Source organism: Rhinopithecus bieti, unplaced genomic scaffold (genome assembly GCF_001698545.2).
Source record: "Rhinopithecus bieti isolate Rb0 unplaced genomic scaffold, ASM169854v2 scaffold_70066, whole genome shotgun sequence".
Classification (NCBI taxonomy): Eukaryota; Metazoa; Chordata; class Mammalia; order Primates; family Cercopithecidae; genus Rhinopithecus; species Rhinopithecus bieti.
This window is the reverse complement of record NW_016826556.1, coordinates 568,913-586,911: the sequence shown is the minus strand read 5'-3', so window position 1 is coordinate 586,911 and position 17,999 is coordinate 568,913. Positions and strand designations below refer to the sequence as shown.

At 39.9% G+C, this 17,999-nt stretch overlaps 1 protein-coding gene and 1 long non-coding RNA gene across 3 annotated transcripts in view; one reads left to right on the top strand and one right to left on the bottom strand.

Annotated features, from left to right (window-relative positions):
• LOC108523006 (uncharacterized) overlaps positions 1–12,352 on the bottom strand; it is a 20,787-nt gene extending 8,435 nt beyond the window's left edge. Inside the window, exon 1 of the long non-coding RNA XR_001883663.1 lies at positions 12,247–12,352. This is a non-coding gene — a long non-coding RNA (uncharacterized LOC108523006). The remainder of the gene's footprint in view (positions 1–12,246) is intronic.
• Positions 12,353–12,500: 148 nt separating this feature from the next.
• Positions 12,501–17,999, top strand: part of GOPC (golgi associated PDZ and coiled-coil motif containing) — a 44,944-nt gene continuing 39,445 nt past the window's right edge. For both annotated transcript variants that reach the window (XM_017863465.1, XM_017863464.1), the window contains exon 1: positions 12,501–13,034. In XM_017863465.1, the coding sequence (XP_017718954.1) occupies positions 12,750–13,034 (285 nt within the window). In that variant the 5' untranslated portion in view covers positions 12,501–12,749. The remainder of the gene's footprint in view (positions 13,035–17,999) is intronic.

The following is a 17,999-nucleotide window of genomic DNA, read 5'->3' as shown; positions in this document are numbered from 1 at the left end:
TTTTGAGATGGAGTCTTGCTCCGTCGCTCAGGCTGGAGTGTAGTGGCCGGATCTCAGCTCACTGCAACCTCCACCTCCCGGGTTCACACTATTCTCCTGCCTCAGCCTCCCAAGTAGCTGGGACCACAGGCGCCCGCCACCTCGCCCGGCTAATTTTTTGTATTTTTAGTAGAGATGGGGTTTCACCGTGTTAGCCAGGATGGTCTCGATCTCCTGACCTCGTGATCCACCCGTCTCGGCCTCCCAAAGTGCTGGGATTACAGGCTTGAACCACCGTGCCCAGCCAAAAATCTACATTCTTATGCCTCATTATAATCTTTTTACTAAAGGTATATTTTACTTTTTTATACCTTGCACATAAACTGTTTTTTCAAGAGTACTCAGGAGGCCTTATTACTTTTAAATTATGTAACATTTTTTGCGTACAAATTTTTTAATAACTTTTTTCTTTTACAACTTCCACAGACAATTTTTTTTGACATATCTCAACTTTTTGACTTATTACAAACATTTTTTTTTTAAACAACCAGTTAATTTATTCCAGGACAAGAATTTACCATATAACATTCTTTTTATATAAATTCTGCCTCCCCCCTTTTTACCTTTCTTGAAATTTTTCAACATAGTTCCCAATGGGGTGGGCTTACTTTGCACCTGACCCATGTTTTTTAAGACAAACTACCACGCTCTCACCACACACACTCACCACAAAACAAAGAACGGGTAAAGAGGGCACACACACACTTTTATCATTTATATCAAACCAAAATCAGAATACCACAAAATTCAAAATCCGAGTACCAAGAGATTTAAGCCAAGTCAAAACCAAATCCAAAGTATCCAGCAATTCAAGTCAAGACAAAACCAGAACAAAAGTACCAATCCAGGCACACCGTGGGTGATCAGGCCACGCTTCCACTCAGATGGAGAGGGGCAAGTTCCAAACACTAGTCTTACCAAATCAAGTCAGTCAAAACCAGAACAAAAGTGCCAATCCAGGCACACCGTGGGTAATCAGGCTACGCTTCCACTCAGATGGAGTGGGGCAAGTTCCAAAGACTAGTCTTACCAAGTTTCAAATGTTCTGACTCCAAGTGCCAGTTCCTTCCCAGTGTTCAGCCACTGTGTTAATCCTCTGTGGGGACCTGTTATGCGCTGCTCTGATGAGGTGTTCTACTGGGACAATTGCCTACCCCGAGAGCTCTTTGGATCGCATCACTCAGGCTGGCCGGAGTCCCCTGCAGGGATGCTCCATAGGGTAGGCCTAAGCCACCTAAGGGGCTGCCTCAGCTGTCCATCCGTCAGTTATCTCACTTTCCAGTCAGGGAACCAAGAAATATAGCCAGACGAGTCACAGACAAAACCTCTCAGACACCGAGTTGTAGAAGGAAGGGCTTCATTCAGTTGGGAGCATCGGCAAGCTACTGCCTTAAAATTTGAGCTCTCCAAGTGCACAATTTCTGTCCCTTTTAAGGGCTCACAACACTAAAGATTTCATATGAAAGGGTCGTGATTGATTGAGCAATCTAGGGGATACGTGACAGGGGTTTCATGCACTGATAGAGAGAAACAGAACAGGGCAAGGAGTTTCACAATGTTCTTCTATACAATGTCTGGAATCTATGAATAACATCGGTTTCTAAGTTATGAGTTGATTTTTAACTACTAGGTTTAGGCCAGGCAGGCCCAGGCCAGGTTTTGGGCCTGGCACCGGGCTGCCTGTCTTTGGTTTCTCTTCCTCACTTTTTCTTAAAACAGGTAGAGTATAAAACAATATAAAACAATATGAGAGGGTCTCTCTCTTTCCTCAGGACAAATTGTTGCAATTTCAGAAGTACAGCCATTGCTCTTTCAGTTTGGTCTGGCTAGTAAAAAGGTGGCCTTGTTTTGTAAATAAAGCCCCTTGGTAGTCAAAATGAAAAATCTTTCCTCTTTTTTTTTCCCCTTTGCTGGCCTTTTTCCCCCAACCACACCACCATTTTCTTTTTTTTTGGTAGGAATTTAGCCACTTCAGAGGCCTTGTTCCCCAGAATTTGGAACTTCCCCTCAGATTTAATCAAGTCGGATAGAGCTGATTAAACCTGGTGGTAAAAAGACCAAAACAACAATAAAAACAGAAACAAAGAGCAACAAATAAAAAAGTTAAGCAAAAGAAATGATCACACAACTTATATATTTACTGAGCGCTCTAATAGTAAGGAGATACTAAGACCAGCTGGTTGTTAACCTTAACTAACTTTAGCCAAGACCGCAATTCACTTACTTATTTAGCAGTAGGACTCAAGCTGAAGATTGCTCTCTACCACCCTAGAAGCAGGGAAAGAAAACCTCTTCTTCCCTGTTGGAAGGAAGCTCAAACTCCCCAAAGGAGTTACCTGCTGTTAGATACGAGTTCTAAATTTCTTTTCAAATAATTAATATGTCAGTATGTTCACTTCTTTGCCTTTTACTTTCAAACTTAACTTCCTCGTAAAGCAACATTTTTCGATTTCGTACTCCACCCTGACTCATTCTGATCACCTGCTCCACCCTAACTCATTCCAATTACCTGCTACCAGCTCTGCACTGACTCCGCCAAAGCACTCACTCTGTCATTCTCTTTAAATTAGCCAGCCAATCAGAATTAGTTTAGCTTGTGTAGTCTAACCCTAGCCAATAGGGGAACGACACAGGAGCAGGGGCCACGTCAGGGACAAGAACCCCTTCCCCTTCCTTGTCCAGGTGAGCGCTCACCATTGCTCCATCTGTAAGGGTGCACCCTTCTATAGAAGTACCTTGCCTTGATGAGAATTAAAAGAAAATTTTATATTCGAGTGCTATTTCTTTTGTGGTACTTTATATATAAACTTTATATATAACACTGCCTACCATCGTCATGGAAGCAGAAAAACTTGCCTTGTGTTGGAAACAAGTAAAACTCCAAAAAAAAGAAAAAAAGAAAAAAAAAAGTTGTACATCAAAATAAACTTTAGTTCTCAACCAAATTTTGGGAGATCAGGGATTCTCTGGAGGAGATGCTTCCAGGCCTCAGCAAATTGTTCTATTGGTTTGAGCCATAAAGATTGCTCAAGCTGGTACCAAGCACCCATAGGAGATTTGTCAAAGGTGAGGGGCACCTACACCCAGAATCCCTCCGTGGTTACCAAAATGTGAACCCCCAAATTCTGAGACAGGTCTCAGTTAATTTAGAAAGCTTATTTTGCCAAGGTTGAGGACACACACCCATGACACAGCCTCAGGAGTTCCTGATGACATGTGCCCAAGGTGGTCAGAACACACAGTTTAGTTTTATACATTTTAGGAAGATATGAGTCATCAATCAACACATGAAAGATGAACATTGGTTTAGTCTGGAAAAGTGGGACAACTTGAAGCGGGGAGGGGGCTTTCAGGTCATAGGTAGATAAGAGACAAATGGTTGCATTCTTTTGAGTTTCTGATTAGCCTCTCCGAAGGAGGCAATCAGATAGGCATTTATCTCAGAGAGCAGAGGGGTGACTTTGAATAGAATGGGAGGCAGGTTTGCCCTCAGCAGTTCTCAGCTTGACTTTTCCCTTTAGCTTAGTGATTTTGGGGGCCCAGGATATTTTCCTTTCACAGAAGCTAAAAGTTTCCTCTGTTTTCTTTATCACAGATAAGGAACGGTAAAGAGATTTTGGTCACTATTCTGACTTTCCGAACACTTTGTTGTTTCTTTTGTTGAGTAATATAATTTATTTTGATTTTAGAATTTCTAACAATCAAAGTAATGCTCAATGAAAGAAAATTTGGAAAAAAAACGGCAAGGAGGGAAGAATAGTCACCTTGAGTCACATCCCAAAGTCAAACATTACATTTCAAGTTTCTTCTTTTCTATGTTTAGGCTTTGAAAAGACAAAGAATAATACTTATTGCACATGTTTCTGCATTACTATAAAGGTAAATTCATATCCAGTTACTTGAAATAAAAATGCTTGCAAAATCCTGTCCTCTTATCTGCCATTGATAACAGCAAATTTTTCTATTATACAGCACAGTGATGAGTTCCATTCTTCATCCTTTATTGGTGACCACAGGATTCCTTTTTCTTTGAGCCTTGAAATTATACTATATAATTTTTTTCTTCTTTTCCATGGCAGTTCTATTGCTTTACTGCAATTCTGGCATTATTTCTAATATTTTACACTGTGAAGAGTTTTATTTCCTCAGGTTGTAAACATACTCATATATAACTTTACATTTCCCTCTTTTCACTATTATATTTTTCCATATTATTTCAGTTTCTGTAAATCAAAACTTAAATGTCTAAAATAATAGTCCATCAAAAGTATTGTCTATAATTTAACTACTTTCTAACTATTGGAGTTTTAAGCTGTTTTTTGATTTTACCATTATAAATGTAAATAACTTTGATCATTAAAAGTTTCAGAATGTTTTGAAGAATAAAAGATCTGTCTTTTCCCAGAACATACCTATTTATTTCGGCTAAGCTGAAAAGTCAATTTTTTTTTTTTTTTTGAAAGGAGGCAAAGTCTTGTTGATACTTATAGACTACAGAAAAAATATAAAACAAAGGTACAGCCTGCATGCTTGAAGGACACACATGTTTTGTTGTTCCTCTTCTGGAGATGGCAAGCCTGTCTCATCTTTGTTATGCTAGGAGCAATATAGGAGCTGCCACCATTGCTCAGCTTCTAGTTCACTTTCTGCTGGCTTTTGGAGTTTTCACACATTGACTAAGGACCATAAGTATAAAGCTCTGGTGTTTTTATCTCTGGAGTTTGTGGGTCCATAAGGCTAAGTGTGAAGCATGCAGTACTTTCTTCCAAAGATTTTAACAACACCTTACATGATTGTTATTACTTGACTCCTTTGGGTAAGGGGAAACCAAGTGAAGGAACAAAGGTGTCTCTCAAGTATGGCAACTCAATGACAGGCCTAGCAACTGTGTTCAAAATAGAGCTCAGAATCTAGCTTTAGTCTTTCAACATAAGAAAGATAGCAATCTCAAGAAATATGCTTTGTATTTGAATTTGGATTGGAGTAGATTATTTGTTCAGATTCTCTAGGCTGGATACTCCCTCTCATTTTATTTTTTAATTTTATTTTTATTTTTTTTGAGACAGTCTCGCTTTATTTGCCCAGGCTGGAATGCAGTGACAGGATCTTGGCTCACTGCAACCTCTGCCTCCCAGGTTCAAGTCATTCTCATGCTTCAACCTCCCGAGTAGCTGGGATATCCCTTTCTTGCTTTCTTTATCCTTATTTTCCCTCTCTCTCCGGAAACTTTTCTGTTTTGTTTTATTTGAGACAGATTCTGTGTTGTCCAGGCTGCAGTGCAGTGATGTAATCTTGTCTCACTGCAACCTTCACCTCCCCAACTTCACACCTTCAGAGTAACTGAGACTACAGGGGTGCCACCATGTTCTCGGCTGGAAACATTATTTTTGATTATCATTAAAACACTGGGGAGAGAGGCAGTGTTACCGGCCTCTAGTGGGTAATGGCCAGGGATGCTGCTTCATTTTGGGGGCTACGATGCACAGGATAGCCCCCACAATGAAGAATTATGGAGTCCAAACTGTCAATAGTGCCATCATTAAAAATGCTGCAATATATACAAATGTGTACCTCTATGAGATGGACATTGGCCTTCCCTGATTTATTAAAAGCAAAGGGCAAGAAATAATTGGCCTAAACTCTGAAGTTACCTAATATCTTGTATGTAGTATTTTGAGAGTAATTACCATACAAGGCATATCATACCAGGATAAATAAATATGCAGAAACTTCTGTTGTAGTTAGGAGGAGAATTTGGTCATGCCAGGTACTCACGCCTGTAATCCCAGCACTTTGGGAGTGTGAGGTCAGGATTTGCGGTCAGGATTTTGACCAGTCTGGCCAACATGGCGAAGCCCTGTCTCTGCTAAAAATACAATCACCTGAGCCTGGTGGCACAGACCTGTAATCCCAGCTACTCAGGAGGCTGAGGCAAGGAGAACTGCTTGAACCCAGGAGGCAGAAGTTGCAGTGAGTCAAGACTGTGCCATTGCACCCCAGCCTGGGTGACACAGTGAGACTCAGTCTCAAAAAAAGGAAGGAGTATTTACCTTTGTTTTTGATGTGTTGATCATTTTTATTACTTTCATAGGATGTCCGCATTGGAAGGGACTTTAGAGATAATCTAATCAACATCACATTTTTCCATTGTGCATAGGAAACTGAATTCCAAAAAGGAAACGAACTAACCCAAATTCTCCCTGATCTGGGATTACAAGCATCAGCTCATTATTCCTGCAATAAAACTCTGGAAGCTAAACAGAAGACTTTTATAAAATGAAAACCCCTGTCTCTGATAAAAGACATTTTAAAGATTAAACAAATTGTGTATATGATTTTTTAAAAATATATTTGTTCCTTCTAAAGCATGTTGCATAAAGAGCATACGTTTAAAGTAACACAGAAAATTGAATTCTTCTACTACTTAACTTCTCTAAGCCTCATTTTGTTCTTCCACAAGATAAAATGGGGAAATAATTTCCATTTTACAGAAAGGAATAGATGAAGCAAACTAAATTTTATCAAGTTGATGGGCAAAAAGTAGGATCTCAACAAATGACAGTTGGTGTATCAGTTTAAGTTATGGATTGCAAGCAACAGAAACAAATTCTGGCCAATTAAAGCAGAAAAAGAATTACTGAAAGAAAACTGGGTAGCACAATGAAGTATAAGAATGCCTGGCGAATGTGAATTGGAAATGACCAAGAATAAAGGAAGGCTGCATAGTCAAAATCACAAGCAAAATTGCAAAACTGCACCTCAGTTGAGTGAGGACACCATTCCTGCTGCCACTACACAACACGAATGTACCAGCCTCTGCCACAAACCTGAATCTAACACAACACTATCACTAGCATGGTTGCCACTGAAACTGCTATCTCCCCTCCCTCTCCAATCCCTACCAAAAGGAATTCTCCCAATCCTGCCTCACTATCTCCATGTTAAAAATTTCAGGTGGATAATTCTAGTTAGCTAAGTCCAGGTCACATACCTGTCACAGAGCCAGGAAAGTGATTATCTGACATTTTCAGCTTATTATGGAAGAAGGATTCTCTCTCTCACCAAGTAACATAAAATGGGAAATTCCCTAGAGGGAGGGAGCTCAAATATGGAGAGAATCCCATGTGTAGTGACAAATTTTCACTATAGAAGTCTTTTCGTCCTAACTCTCTCTGCTCACCATGGCCATAAAAGCCAAACAAATTCTGAGTGAGTTACAATCAACTAGGGACAAAACAAATACTATCTCCAACAATTGTTGTGATAGGGTTTTTTGTGTAATAGTTTCACTACACTTTTCTGATTTTTAGTTTCTTTTTCTTTCTTTCTTTTTTTTGAGACGAGTTTCACTCTCATTGTCCAGGCTGGAGTGCAGTGGTGCGATCTCGGCTCCCTGCAACCTCCACCTCCCGGGTTCAAGCGATTCTTGTGCCTCAGCCTCCTGAGTAGCTGGGATTACAGATGCGTGCCACCACGCCTGGCTCATTTTTGTATTTTTAGTAGAGACGGGGTTTTACCACGTTGGCTAGGGTGGTCTCAAACTCCTGACCTCAGGTGATCTGCCCGCCTTGACCTCCCAAAGTGTTGGGATTACAGGAACAAGCCATGGCACCCGGCTGAAATTTCTAATTAGATAATTTATACTTTTCAGTCAAAATTTGAAAAAATAATTATTGTTGAAGGGTATTTGGAATACAACTGTTTGGGAGGCCCTTAGTAGACTAATTTATAAAAAACATAAATAACAGAGGGTGATGAGGGAAAGTGTATGTTTGATCCATAAAGTCTGACACTTGAGAAATAAACAGTGACTTGACAGGGGATGAAAGAAGAAGAAAAAATGAGTAGGAAACTCTGATACTACTGTTGATAAATGGTGGTTTCAGACAAGGCTGAAGCAACCCTGGAGCTGTGGGAAGTGGTAGATGAAGAATGTACATCGGGGAAAAGGGGAAAAGCAGTTATAGTCCAGCTTTGATAGTGTAAGGAAATAAAAATATAATAACAAGGGTTTTTTTAAAACTTGTTATGTTTTGGTTTTAGGTTGAATATACTATACAAAATGTAATATCTAGTAAATTTTGACAATGGAATAAGCAAAAGAATCCTTGAAGCCTAAATTATAATGTATTTATTAGTCAAATAAGCCAGATCATTGTAAAATAAAACTTTAGGTTTCAAAAAAGAAAGACTAATACGTAATTTATAGATATCCTAATCTCTGAGGCAATATAAAAATAGATTAATATTTAGCTATGCTCTCTAGCATGTACCACAAGTATTTCTTGAAAAGTGAAGTGACGGTTAGAGTTTCCTAGGTAGAATGCTCGAATGCCTTAATTATTGAAGTTATCCCACAAATAGTTACAGCATTCCTACCACATTCTAGGTCCTGCGTTAGGACCTGGGATACAAAGATAAGTAAGACACAGTTATTGTTGCCAAGGAACTCACAGTCTAACAAACTTCAATATAATATGATAAACGCTGTAAAAGATATTTTCAGGAAGCTAATTGGGGATGGAGCCCATAGCATCCTATGAGGAGAAAGAAGGAAGGCTTCCTGGAAGAGGAGGTATCTGAGCTAATTCTAAATCACTGCACCAAAATTCTCAAGTTTAAAAAACAAGAGAGCAAACAGTTGTCCTGTTTTTTGTTTGTTTTTGAGACATGATCTCATTATGTTGCCCAGGAGGGTCTCAAACTCTTAGATTCAAGAAATCCTCCCACCTCAGCCTCTCAAGTAGCTAAGACTACAGGTACACACCACCACACCCAGATCCCTTTGTTTATACAAGAGAAATAATCAGGGGAATAAGGCTAATAAATCCCTTTGGATTCCTAAACTTACTTCTTTAGCATATGTATCTGAAAATTTCAAAACTGTTAGTAAATATGAATAATAAATTTAATAAATATAAATAATATGTATGAATACAACACTCCAAGACTTTCCTACATTGATTAAGTAAAATGTTAGTGGATTTTTACTTTCTTCATTCACCATACATACAACTTGTTATAGCCACCAACAGCGCATACTTAACCCTTTCTCTTGGTAGGGTTACTGGAAACTAAATGAAACATGTGAAGTTTAGTACAGGGCCTGGAACACAGCAGAGTTCAATAAGTGATAATCTCCCTCTCTAGTCCAAGGTGGGTCTTATACACCCTTTTATTACAGTGCCCTTGCAATCAATGATGCTCCATAAATATTTAAACTATACACTGACCCCACAGTTAATTACCAGTACCTATCAAATCCTTAGCATCATCTCTCTTTCCCCAACTTCCTCAGTCTCCACCCAGTTTATTCTTAGTAACGCCTTGTGACAAAACTCTGTAGGGATAAGTTCCTAAAACAAGAGTGTCACATTTAAGTTATGTTTTTTAAAAATCACATAAGCATGATTCATAAAACAGTGATTGGAAGCTTCTGCCTATCCAACTGCAAATAGAAGTATCAAGACTTTAATATCTGTGGAAAAACAAATCGCTCAAGTATTGACATTACATACAATCTCAAATTCCAGAGTAGGTAAGGATAAGGCAGTAAGTGTAGATAGAGTACACCGACAACAGATGGCAGCACTTGAACATTAAGCCCTGATGATAAGCCCTCCTTTTCACATTCATGTTCTGCTGTGACTTGCAGATTTGCATAACCTCAATCAAGGTGGGCAAAAGATTATGTCTCCATACTATGGTAATGAGAAGGGACAACATGACATGAAACTTGTCTGAGACATAGATGAGTCTATGACTTGTTGAAGTTGTAAAAGTTGTAATAGATATGAAGCTGGGTTCTGCGATCTTGAAAATGGGGGTACCCACAAACCATTAGAGCACTGGAAACATATAAACACTTAAAATGTCGCTCAGCTGCACCCACACAATGTAGGTGGAAGTTGATTTTTTTAAAGAAATGAAATTTATACTCAAGTGTGGTTCATATAAATTAGAGTTACAAGTAACAGAAAATGAGTTACTACAATTTTTTGGTAATATTTCTTATATGTTAATAGATTTGTATACGGTTTCTAACGAGGAAGAAATTAAAAAGAACTTTTGGAACTGACTTGTTAGTTTATTATACTGCTAACTTATGCAAGAAGAAATAGATTCCTTCATTCTTCTGTATTCCATGGTTAACAGCAACAACTTAGGAGAAAAAGACACTTAGATGGACATACTACCTCAGTCACTTTCTAGCTTTGTGACCTTACCAAGACACTTAAACTGTCTGTGACTTCATCTGTTAAAAAGTGATTACTCGGTGTGGTGGCTCTCACCTGTAATCCCAACACTTTTGGAGGCCTAGGTAGGAGGATTACTTGAGTCCAGGAGTTCCAGACCAGCCTAGTCAACAAAGTGAGGCTGCAGTGAGCTGTGATCGTGCCACTGCACTGTAGAATGGGCGACGGAGCAAGATCCTTTCTCAACAACAACAACAACAATAAAAGACGTGGTCATACCTACCTCACAGGATTTTGTAAGGATCAGAGAAGTAAAGAAAATAGCATAATGCCTAACACATAGTAAGGACCCAATAATTGAAAGCTATTATAATTGTGGTTCAATGTATTCTCCCCCTGCCCTGCTAATTTTAAATTATTTACTTCGAGCTCCTGAAAATGCATTGCTAACTGTATTATGTGTAGATAAAGTGGCTGGGAGCTTGATAGTTGTAGCAATGATGTTTTTGCTAATATTGTAGATGAAAATAAATCTAATTTTGGAACGGAATGGGGAAAGATGCAAATTTTAGTTTTACATTATTTATTGTGTACTAAAACCTGTGTGAAGGTCCCTACTTAAGTCTAAGGTCAGGATCTCATGATCCATTTTGATTAGCTAAGTTTGCTCAAGCCAAAGGACTTTATAGCTTCATGCTAACCAGTCTGCCCTATAGTACAAAGACTGCAAAACTAAAATTGTGATTTCTTGCTCCTCAGTGGCCTTGCATCGGCAAAGGGCACACAGTGCAGGCTTTGGGTGGTGATTAACTGGAAGGGTCTGTCCCAAGAACAGATTACAGCAGACTGCATTCATCTAAACATGTTTCTAGGTAATGCAGGAGTTTCCACCAGCCTACTCTAATCACATAGGTTTCTCTTTCCCTTTCTAGGATTGTCTACCCTTGCACTGGAATTAGGCAGAATGTAAAGGGAGGAGTTGCTGAATACTTTTAAAGGCACCGAAAAATTCAAGTTAAAGTTATAGTTGAGAGTTAGGAGCCTCACTAGCCTGTCTTAGCTTGAGTAAAGGTCATGTCTCATTCATTTTTGTGTCTTCAGTGTCGCAACAGAGATCTGCATTCAATATATTTGTAAATATATGAATTCACAATTTTGATTTTCTGAAATGTCACGTGTGGGAACACTGTACGTTTTCAAATGTGCCAAATAACAAGGCTTCAGCCATGAATGGATCACATAAACTATGGTGACCCTATAAGAGTATATGCCATGTTTTTACTGTACCTTTTCTATGTTTAGATAAGTTTAAATACACAAATAGTTACCACTGTATTATAATTGCCTACCGTATTCGGAATGGCAACATACTGTACAGGTTTACAGCCTAAGAGCAACAGGCTACATCATACAGCCTAGGTGTGTAGTAGGCTATACTATCTAGGTTTGTGTTTAAATACACTCTAGGATGTTCCCTAAGGGATGATTAACCTAAGGACACATTCCTAAGAACATATCCCCATCTTAAGCGAAGCATTACTGTAGTTGCTTTTGAAATGTGTGACCTATGGCGTATTAAGAGGAATACCATGTGCCAAGAAGTGACGCTAAGAGTTTATCTTACAACTGAGTTAAGTAAAATTTGGAAACTTGGTTTCAAGGTTAACTAAGCCATGTAAGGTGACACAGGTAGTATGTGACAGAGGGTAACAACTGAACGTTCACCAGGTCTACCTGACTCTTAATCACCATACAAAAAGTTTTCTATTAATTCCGCAAAATCTGGTCAGCCGCTTCAATGCGCAGCGTTGGGCAGTCCACACCTGGAATTTGGGGTTGGTTTCCCAAGAACAGCCAGTGTGCACACCCACTCCATCCTAACCAGGAACTGGAATCCAAAAGGTAAAACGTGGCTATTGCGCATGCTCACACCGCCCTTCCTTGCTCTCCCCTCCCTGACCCTAGACGCCACCGCAGCAACTTTCTGGGAGGACTTTGGAATGGCTCCCACCAACTGTTAAGTCAAACCGGCGGAAATCCTTCCTTTCTGCGACGTGGACACCTTTCTCATCCTCGGGCCTTTCCAACCAGGATGCAGAAACCACGCGCCTCCGTTTCTCAGGGATTCAAGCCGTAGTTTGCCAGTTGTTAATATGGCCGCTGACAGGCAGGCCCCAAGCTGAGGCCTTTCATAGGACAAGGTCGCATCCTGGCCCCGCCCATTTTGTCCCTCCTGGCTGCGTCCGCCCAGCTCTTCGCTACGCATGCGCAGGGTGGGCAAGCTGGGAGGTGGGACAGACCGAATCTTCCGTGTGTCGCCGCCGCTGCCGCCTCATCCTCAGCCTCGTTACTCCTGCGGTTCTGTGGCTGTGTTGCTGGCGTTAACGGCGCGAGGTGAAGGGAGGTGACGGAAGGTGCGCGCGCGCGCGGGGGTCCCCTCAGTCCCAGCAGTTCCCTTCGTGCGGGTGGGACGGCGAGGGTCTTCAGCAGTCGGGTGAGGCCCTTGACGGCGCCATGTCGGCGGGCGGTCCATGCCCAGCAGCAGCCGGAGGGGGCCCAGGGGGCGCCTCCTGCTCCGCCGGGGCCCCCGGCGGGGTGTCCATGTTCCGGTGGCTGGAGGTGCTGGAGAAGGAGTTCGACAAGGCTTTTGTGGATGTGGATCTGCTCCTGGGCGAGATCGATCCAGACCAGGCGGACATTACTTATGAGGGGCGACAGAAGATGACCAGCCTGAGCTCCTGCTTTGCACAGCTTTGCCACAAAGCCCAGTCTGTGTCTCAAATCAACCACAAGCTGGAGGTGAGCCGTGGGCGCTGGGGGCTATGGCATCCAACCCCAGGCTGCCCGGTGGCGTCAGATCCCATTTAACGCTCCAGTGAAACGACCCTAGAAAACTGCCCACCGGGGCTCCCAAATGTGATGGGAAAGTGCATGTCTGTGTGTGCGAAGGAAAGGAGTGAGGTGAGGGTGGGGGACAAAAAGGGCCCTAGACCGACGCGTGAGTCTCCCCGGGGTACTGTCGTCCACCTTCCTAGTATCTCTCTCGAGGAGGAAACTAATTGCATACACTAGCCCCTCTTTTACATGTTACATTAACAAACCTAACAAAGATCCTCTGTCATGAAAATACCGTAGGCCACCTTTTGACAATTGAGTTTTGCAGATCTACTTTCACATTTTTAAACCGAATTTGTATATGTTCAGACAGATACAGCCCTGACTATTTTCATTTTAACTATTTCAGGTCAGCGCCTATTATTGCATACAGAGACATGCATAAACTATTTAGGGGAATCTGATCAAAGCTCTTAGGAAAATTTCGTGGTGCATAACGATAGTATCATTGTCTCGGTTTACATCCATAGTTGGTCCTTAAATTACAGGCAGATACCTCCAGAGAGCTCCCTGCAATTACTGAAATTACTTCTGACACTGAGTTTTTATATGCTTGTACATTACTGTGTAATTTTCCAAAGTCTAGATTTATTTTTGAGAGAGTATAAAGCATCATTTGCTTTAATCTCTGATGCTGGGTGTGGGTGAGGGTGGAGTGGCTGTGATTCAAAAAACCAAAAAACTATCACGTTGTGCAGAAAATTTAAAAAGGGCATTATTACAATATTTATAAATCAAGATAGATTAACATTATTGCATAAAGAGTACTTTCTAACTAGGCAATTTAAGAGAATGGGTCTTTCTTTTCAAAAAGTATAATAGATAAAAGTGGGATAATCAGTGATGTGCAAAACTCTTCGAACATTAGCTTTCCTAAGAAATCATTACTCGTTGTCACTGAGAGTGCCCATTGTATCTGTATCAATATGAATGTCAGATAAACATCCTATCCTTGCCTAGTGGTCAGCATTCTTTCTCTCCTATTAGCCATGAAGTATGTGGCATAATTAATCCTTGATTAACATAGATGTACATATCCAAGAATTGTGGCTCTTCTCCACTGCAAGAACTGTTAATTTCTTCTATCCTTTTTGAAAAGATTAGAAAGTGCTAATATGAAGGTAATCACTTCTTACTGTAGGTAAATGAAAATATCTCTTGATTTCTTTATTAGTAGTAATTTCCACAAGAAAGCTATTTTTCTGATAGTGAAATTACATTTAATGTTTTATAGAAATAGTACTTTAACTTTATTTCATTTTATTTTATCTTACTGTATTTAAAAAAAAAGAGATGGAGTGCTTTGTTGCTCAGGTTGGTCTTGAATTCCTGGCCTCAAGTGATCACCCTGCTGCCTCGGCCTCCCAAAGTGCTTTGATTACAGACATGAGCCGCTGTGCCTGGTCATTAGTTCTCTAGCTTTAAACAACAAAGATCAAGAGTAGCTTTTGCCACATGGTATAATTTGAATGTGTCCCCCAAATTTCGTGTATGGAAAACTTAATCCCCAATGTGACAGTACGGAATCTCCAATGTGGGGCCTTTAAGAGGAGAGTGGATCATGAGTACTCAGTTCTTATGAATGGATTAATCCACTCATAGATTGATTTGTTATTGGATTAATGGATGAATGAGTTATCATAGGAGTGTAAAACTGGTGGCTTATAAGAAGAGGAAGAGAGACCTGAGTAAGCATGTTAGCATGCTCAGCCCCCTTGCCATGTGACACCCTATGCTGCCTCCATACTCTGCACAGATCCCCTGCCAGCAAGAAGGCTCCCAGCTTCTCGAGATCTGGCCCCTCAACCTTGGACTTCTCTGTCTCCATAACTGTAGGAAATAAATTCCTTTTCTTTATAAATTACCTAGTTCCTGGTATTCTGTTATAAGCAACAGAAAGTGGACTAAAACATCACATGAGAAATTTCATATCATTTACAACTGCAGTATCAACTGGGCATTAACAACTTTTAAAATGAAACTATTTTATTTATTTTAAAATGACCTAAGGAAACTTTAAACAGGGATTTTTTTTTTTTTTTTGATGTCAGATATAAAATAGAAATTGGGAGGAAGGATAATTTTCTGAGTAGGAGGTTGTGCTCCATTTTTTTGTCTTTAAATATTGTAGGTGAGTATTCAGAATTGTAATAAATTATGCATGTTCTTTTTTCAGAAATTAAAATCGCACATTCTGACTCTTAGGTTGTGATTTAGGAAGTTGCATTATTTCTCAAAATAAGAAATGCTAGCATATCACAATGTGAGCATGTTTTATAAACATGCTTGAAACACTTGATTTAAAGATCTTAGGAAAATGGGGAGGGGAAAATCCTACTGATTTTTGTTTGTTTGTTTGTGTGTTTTGAGTTACGGTCGACTTATTTGTCTTTGGTGTTACTCTGTACACATTTAGCAGCTTCTGCCGTTTTCTTGGAATCAATTGTGTATTGCTGTGGAAAGAGGTTCACTGTCAGCAGTGCCTTTCAAAGTAGACTTGCTGCTGTACCATCTACAGAATTTCAGTGGTTGCTCCATATATTGTTTGAAATCTTGAAACAATTTCTGTATTTTCTTGCTCTTTTTTACTTTTTAGTAAAAGGATTGAATTAGTTCTATTGTTTTAATTATATGGACATTAAGACATATTTGAGACCACTTACGGTTTGATATGACAAATGTGGTGACATTCAGTGGTTTCAGAGGTTAATACCTTAAATCATATTGCTATAATAAAATATTTTTATATAATGAAGAAACACCTCCAGTTTGGGTAATTTGTAATGTAGTTAACATTAAACACTATGTTTATTGTTAAAATACTAAATTTTGCTGCAAAAAAAAATCATGGGTTACTTTTTTACTTGAATAGGCTATTAGGGCTATATATTCTTTTTTGTTTTTATTTGACATAATAATCGTACCTGTTTAGGGGGCACAGTGTGGTATTTGGATACACATAATGAATAATGGTCAAATTAGGGTAATTAGCATATCCATCACCTCAAACATTATCCATGTTAGAAACAATTTAAAACTTGCTCTTCTAGCTGTTTGAAAATATACATTAAGCTATTATTAACTGTAATCATCTTACAGTGTTATAGAATACTAGAACTTTTTCTTCCTATTTAGCTTTAATTTTGTTAACCTTGGAGTCCCCAACCCTGGGATGTGGACCAGTACTGGTCCCTGGCTTCTTAGGAAATGGCTGCACAGCAGGAGGTGAGCAGTGGGTGAGAGAGCATTACAGCCTGAGCTCTGGCTCCTGTCAAATCAGTGGTGGCACTAGATTCTCATATAGATTCTTATAGGAGCACAAACCCTGTTGTGAACTGCACATGCGAGGTATCCAGGTTGCCTGCTTCTTATGAGAGTATAATGTCTATTGTTGAAACCCTCCCCATGCTGTCCTGTGGAAAAATTGTCTTCCACAAAACCAGTCCCCGATGCCAAAAAGGTTGGTGAACACTGTGTTAACCAACATATTCCTACCTGCCTCACCCTTCCCAACTTAGAGTAACCACTGTTCTATTCTTTACTTCTGTGAGATCCACTTTTTTTTTTCTTTTCTTGAAACGTGGCCTCACTCTGTTACCCAGTCTGGAGTGCAGTGGTGCGATCATAGCTCACTGTGGCCTCCAACTCCCAGCTCTGTTGATCCTGCTGCTTCAGCTTCCCAAGTAGCTAGGAGTACAGGCATGAGCTACTATACACAGCTAATTTTTGTATTTTTTCTTTTGTAGAGATGGGGTTTACTATGTTGCTTAGGCTGGTCTTGAACTCCTGGGCTCAAGAGATCCTCCTGCCTCAACCTCTCAAAGTCTGGTATTACAGATGTGGGCCACCATGCATAATAGATCAATTTTTTTAGCTTCTACATTTGAGTGAGAACATGCATTATGTATCTTTCTGTGTCTTGCTTATTTTACTTAATGTCCTCCATGCTCATCCATGTGGTCTTGAATGCAGGATTTCGTTCTTTTTTATGGCTGAGTAGTAGTCCTTTGTGTACATATACCAGTTTATTTTTATTTTTATTTTTTAATTAATTATTTATTTATTTTTTGAGACAGAGTCTCGTTCTGTCACCCAGGCTGGAGTGCAGTGGCACTGTCTCGGCTCACTGTAAGTTTCGCCTCCCGGGTTCACGCCATTCTCCTGCCTTAGCCTCCCGGGTAGCTGGGACTACAGGTGCTCACCACCACGCCTGGCTAATGTTTTGTATTTTTAGTAGAGACGGGGTTTCACCGTGTTAGTCAGGATGGTCTCCATCTCCTGACCTCATGATCCACCCGCCTCGGCCTCCCAAAGTGCTGGGATTACAGGTGTCAGCCACCATGCCCGGTCCCACTTTTTTTTTTTTTTTGTTAAATCTGTTCATCTGTTGTGGAAATATAGGTTGCTTCTGTATCTTGGCTATTGTGAATAGTGTTACAATAAACATGGGAGTGCACATATTGTTCAACATACTGATTTCCTTTTTAGGGGGCATATATACCTAGTGTATATGTTCTATTTTTAGTTTTTTGAGAACATAGGTTACATCTTAAAATTATAAATGATATTCATGTGACTGCTTTTTGCCATAGCAATATTTGGGAAGAGTCATATCTGAGGAGAATGGAATAGCAGAGAATATCAGTATATTTTGAGGTGGGGCATTTCAAATTGCTCACATCTCTTATAGTTTCCACCTGCTTGTGAATTTTTGCTGTGGTGAGCCACTTGATAATGGCTATGCTGGAATCACAGGCATTGATTGGAATAGTAGTAGCACTGTGGAAGAAAAAAAAAGAAAAGAAACTTTTTATCTGAAGAATGTGCCCACTTTCACCACTTTTTTTTTTTTTTTTTTTTTTTTTTTTT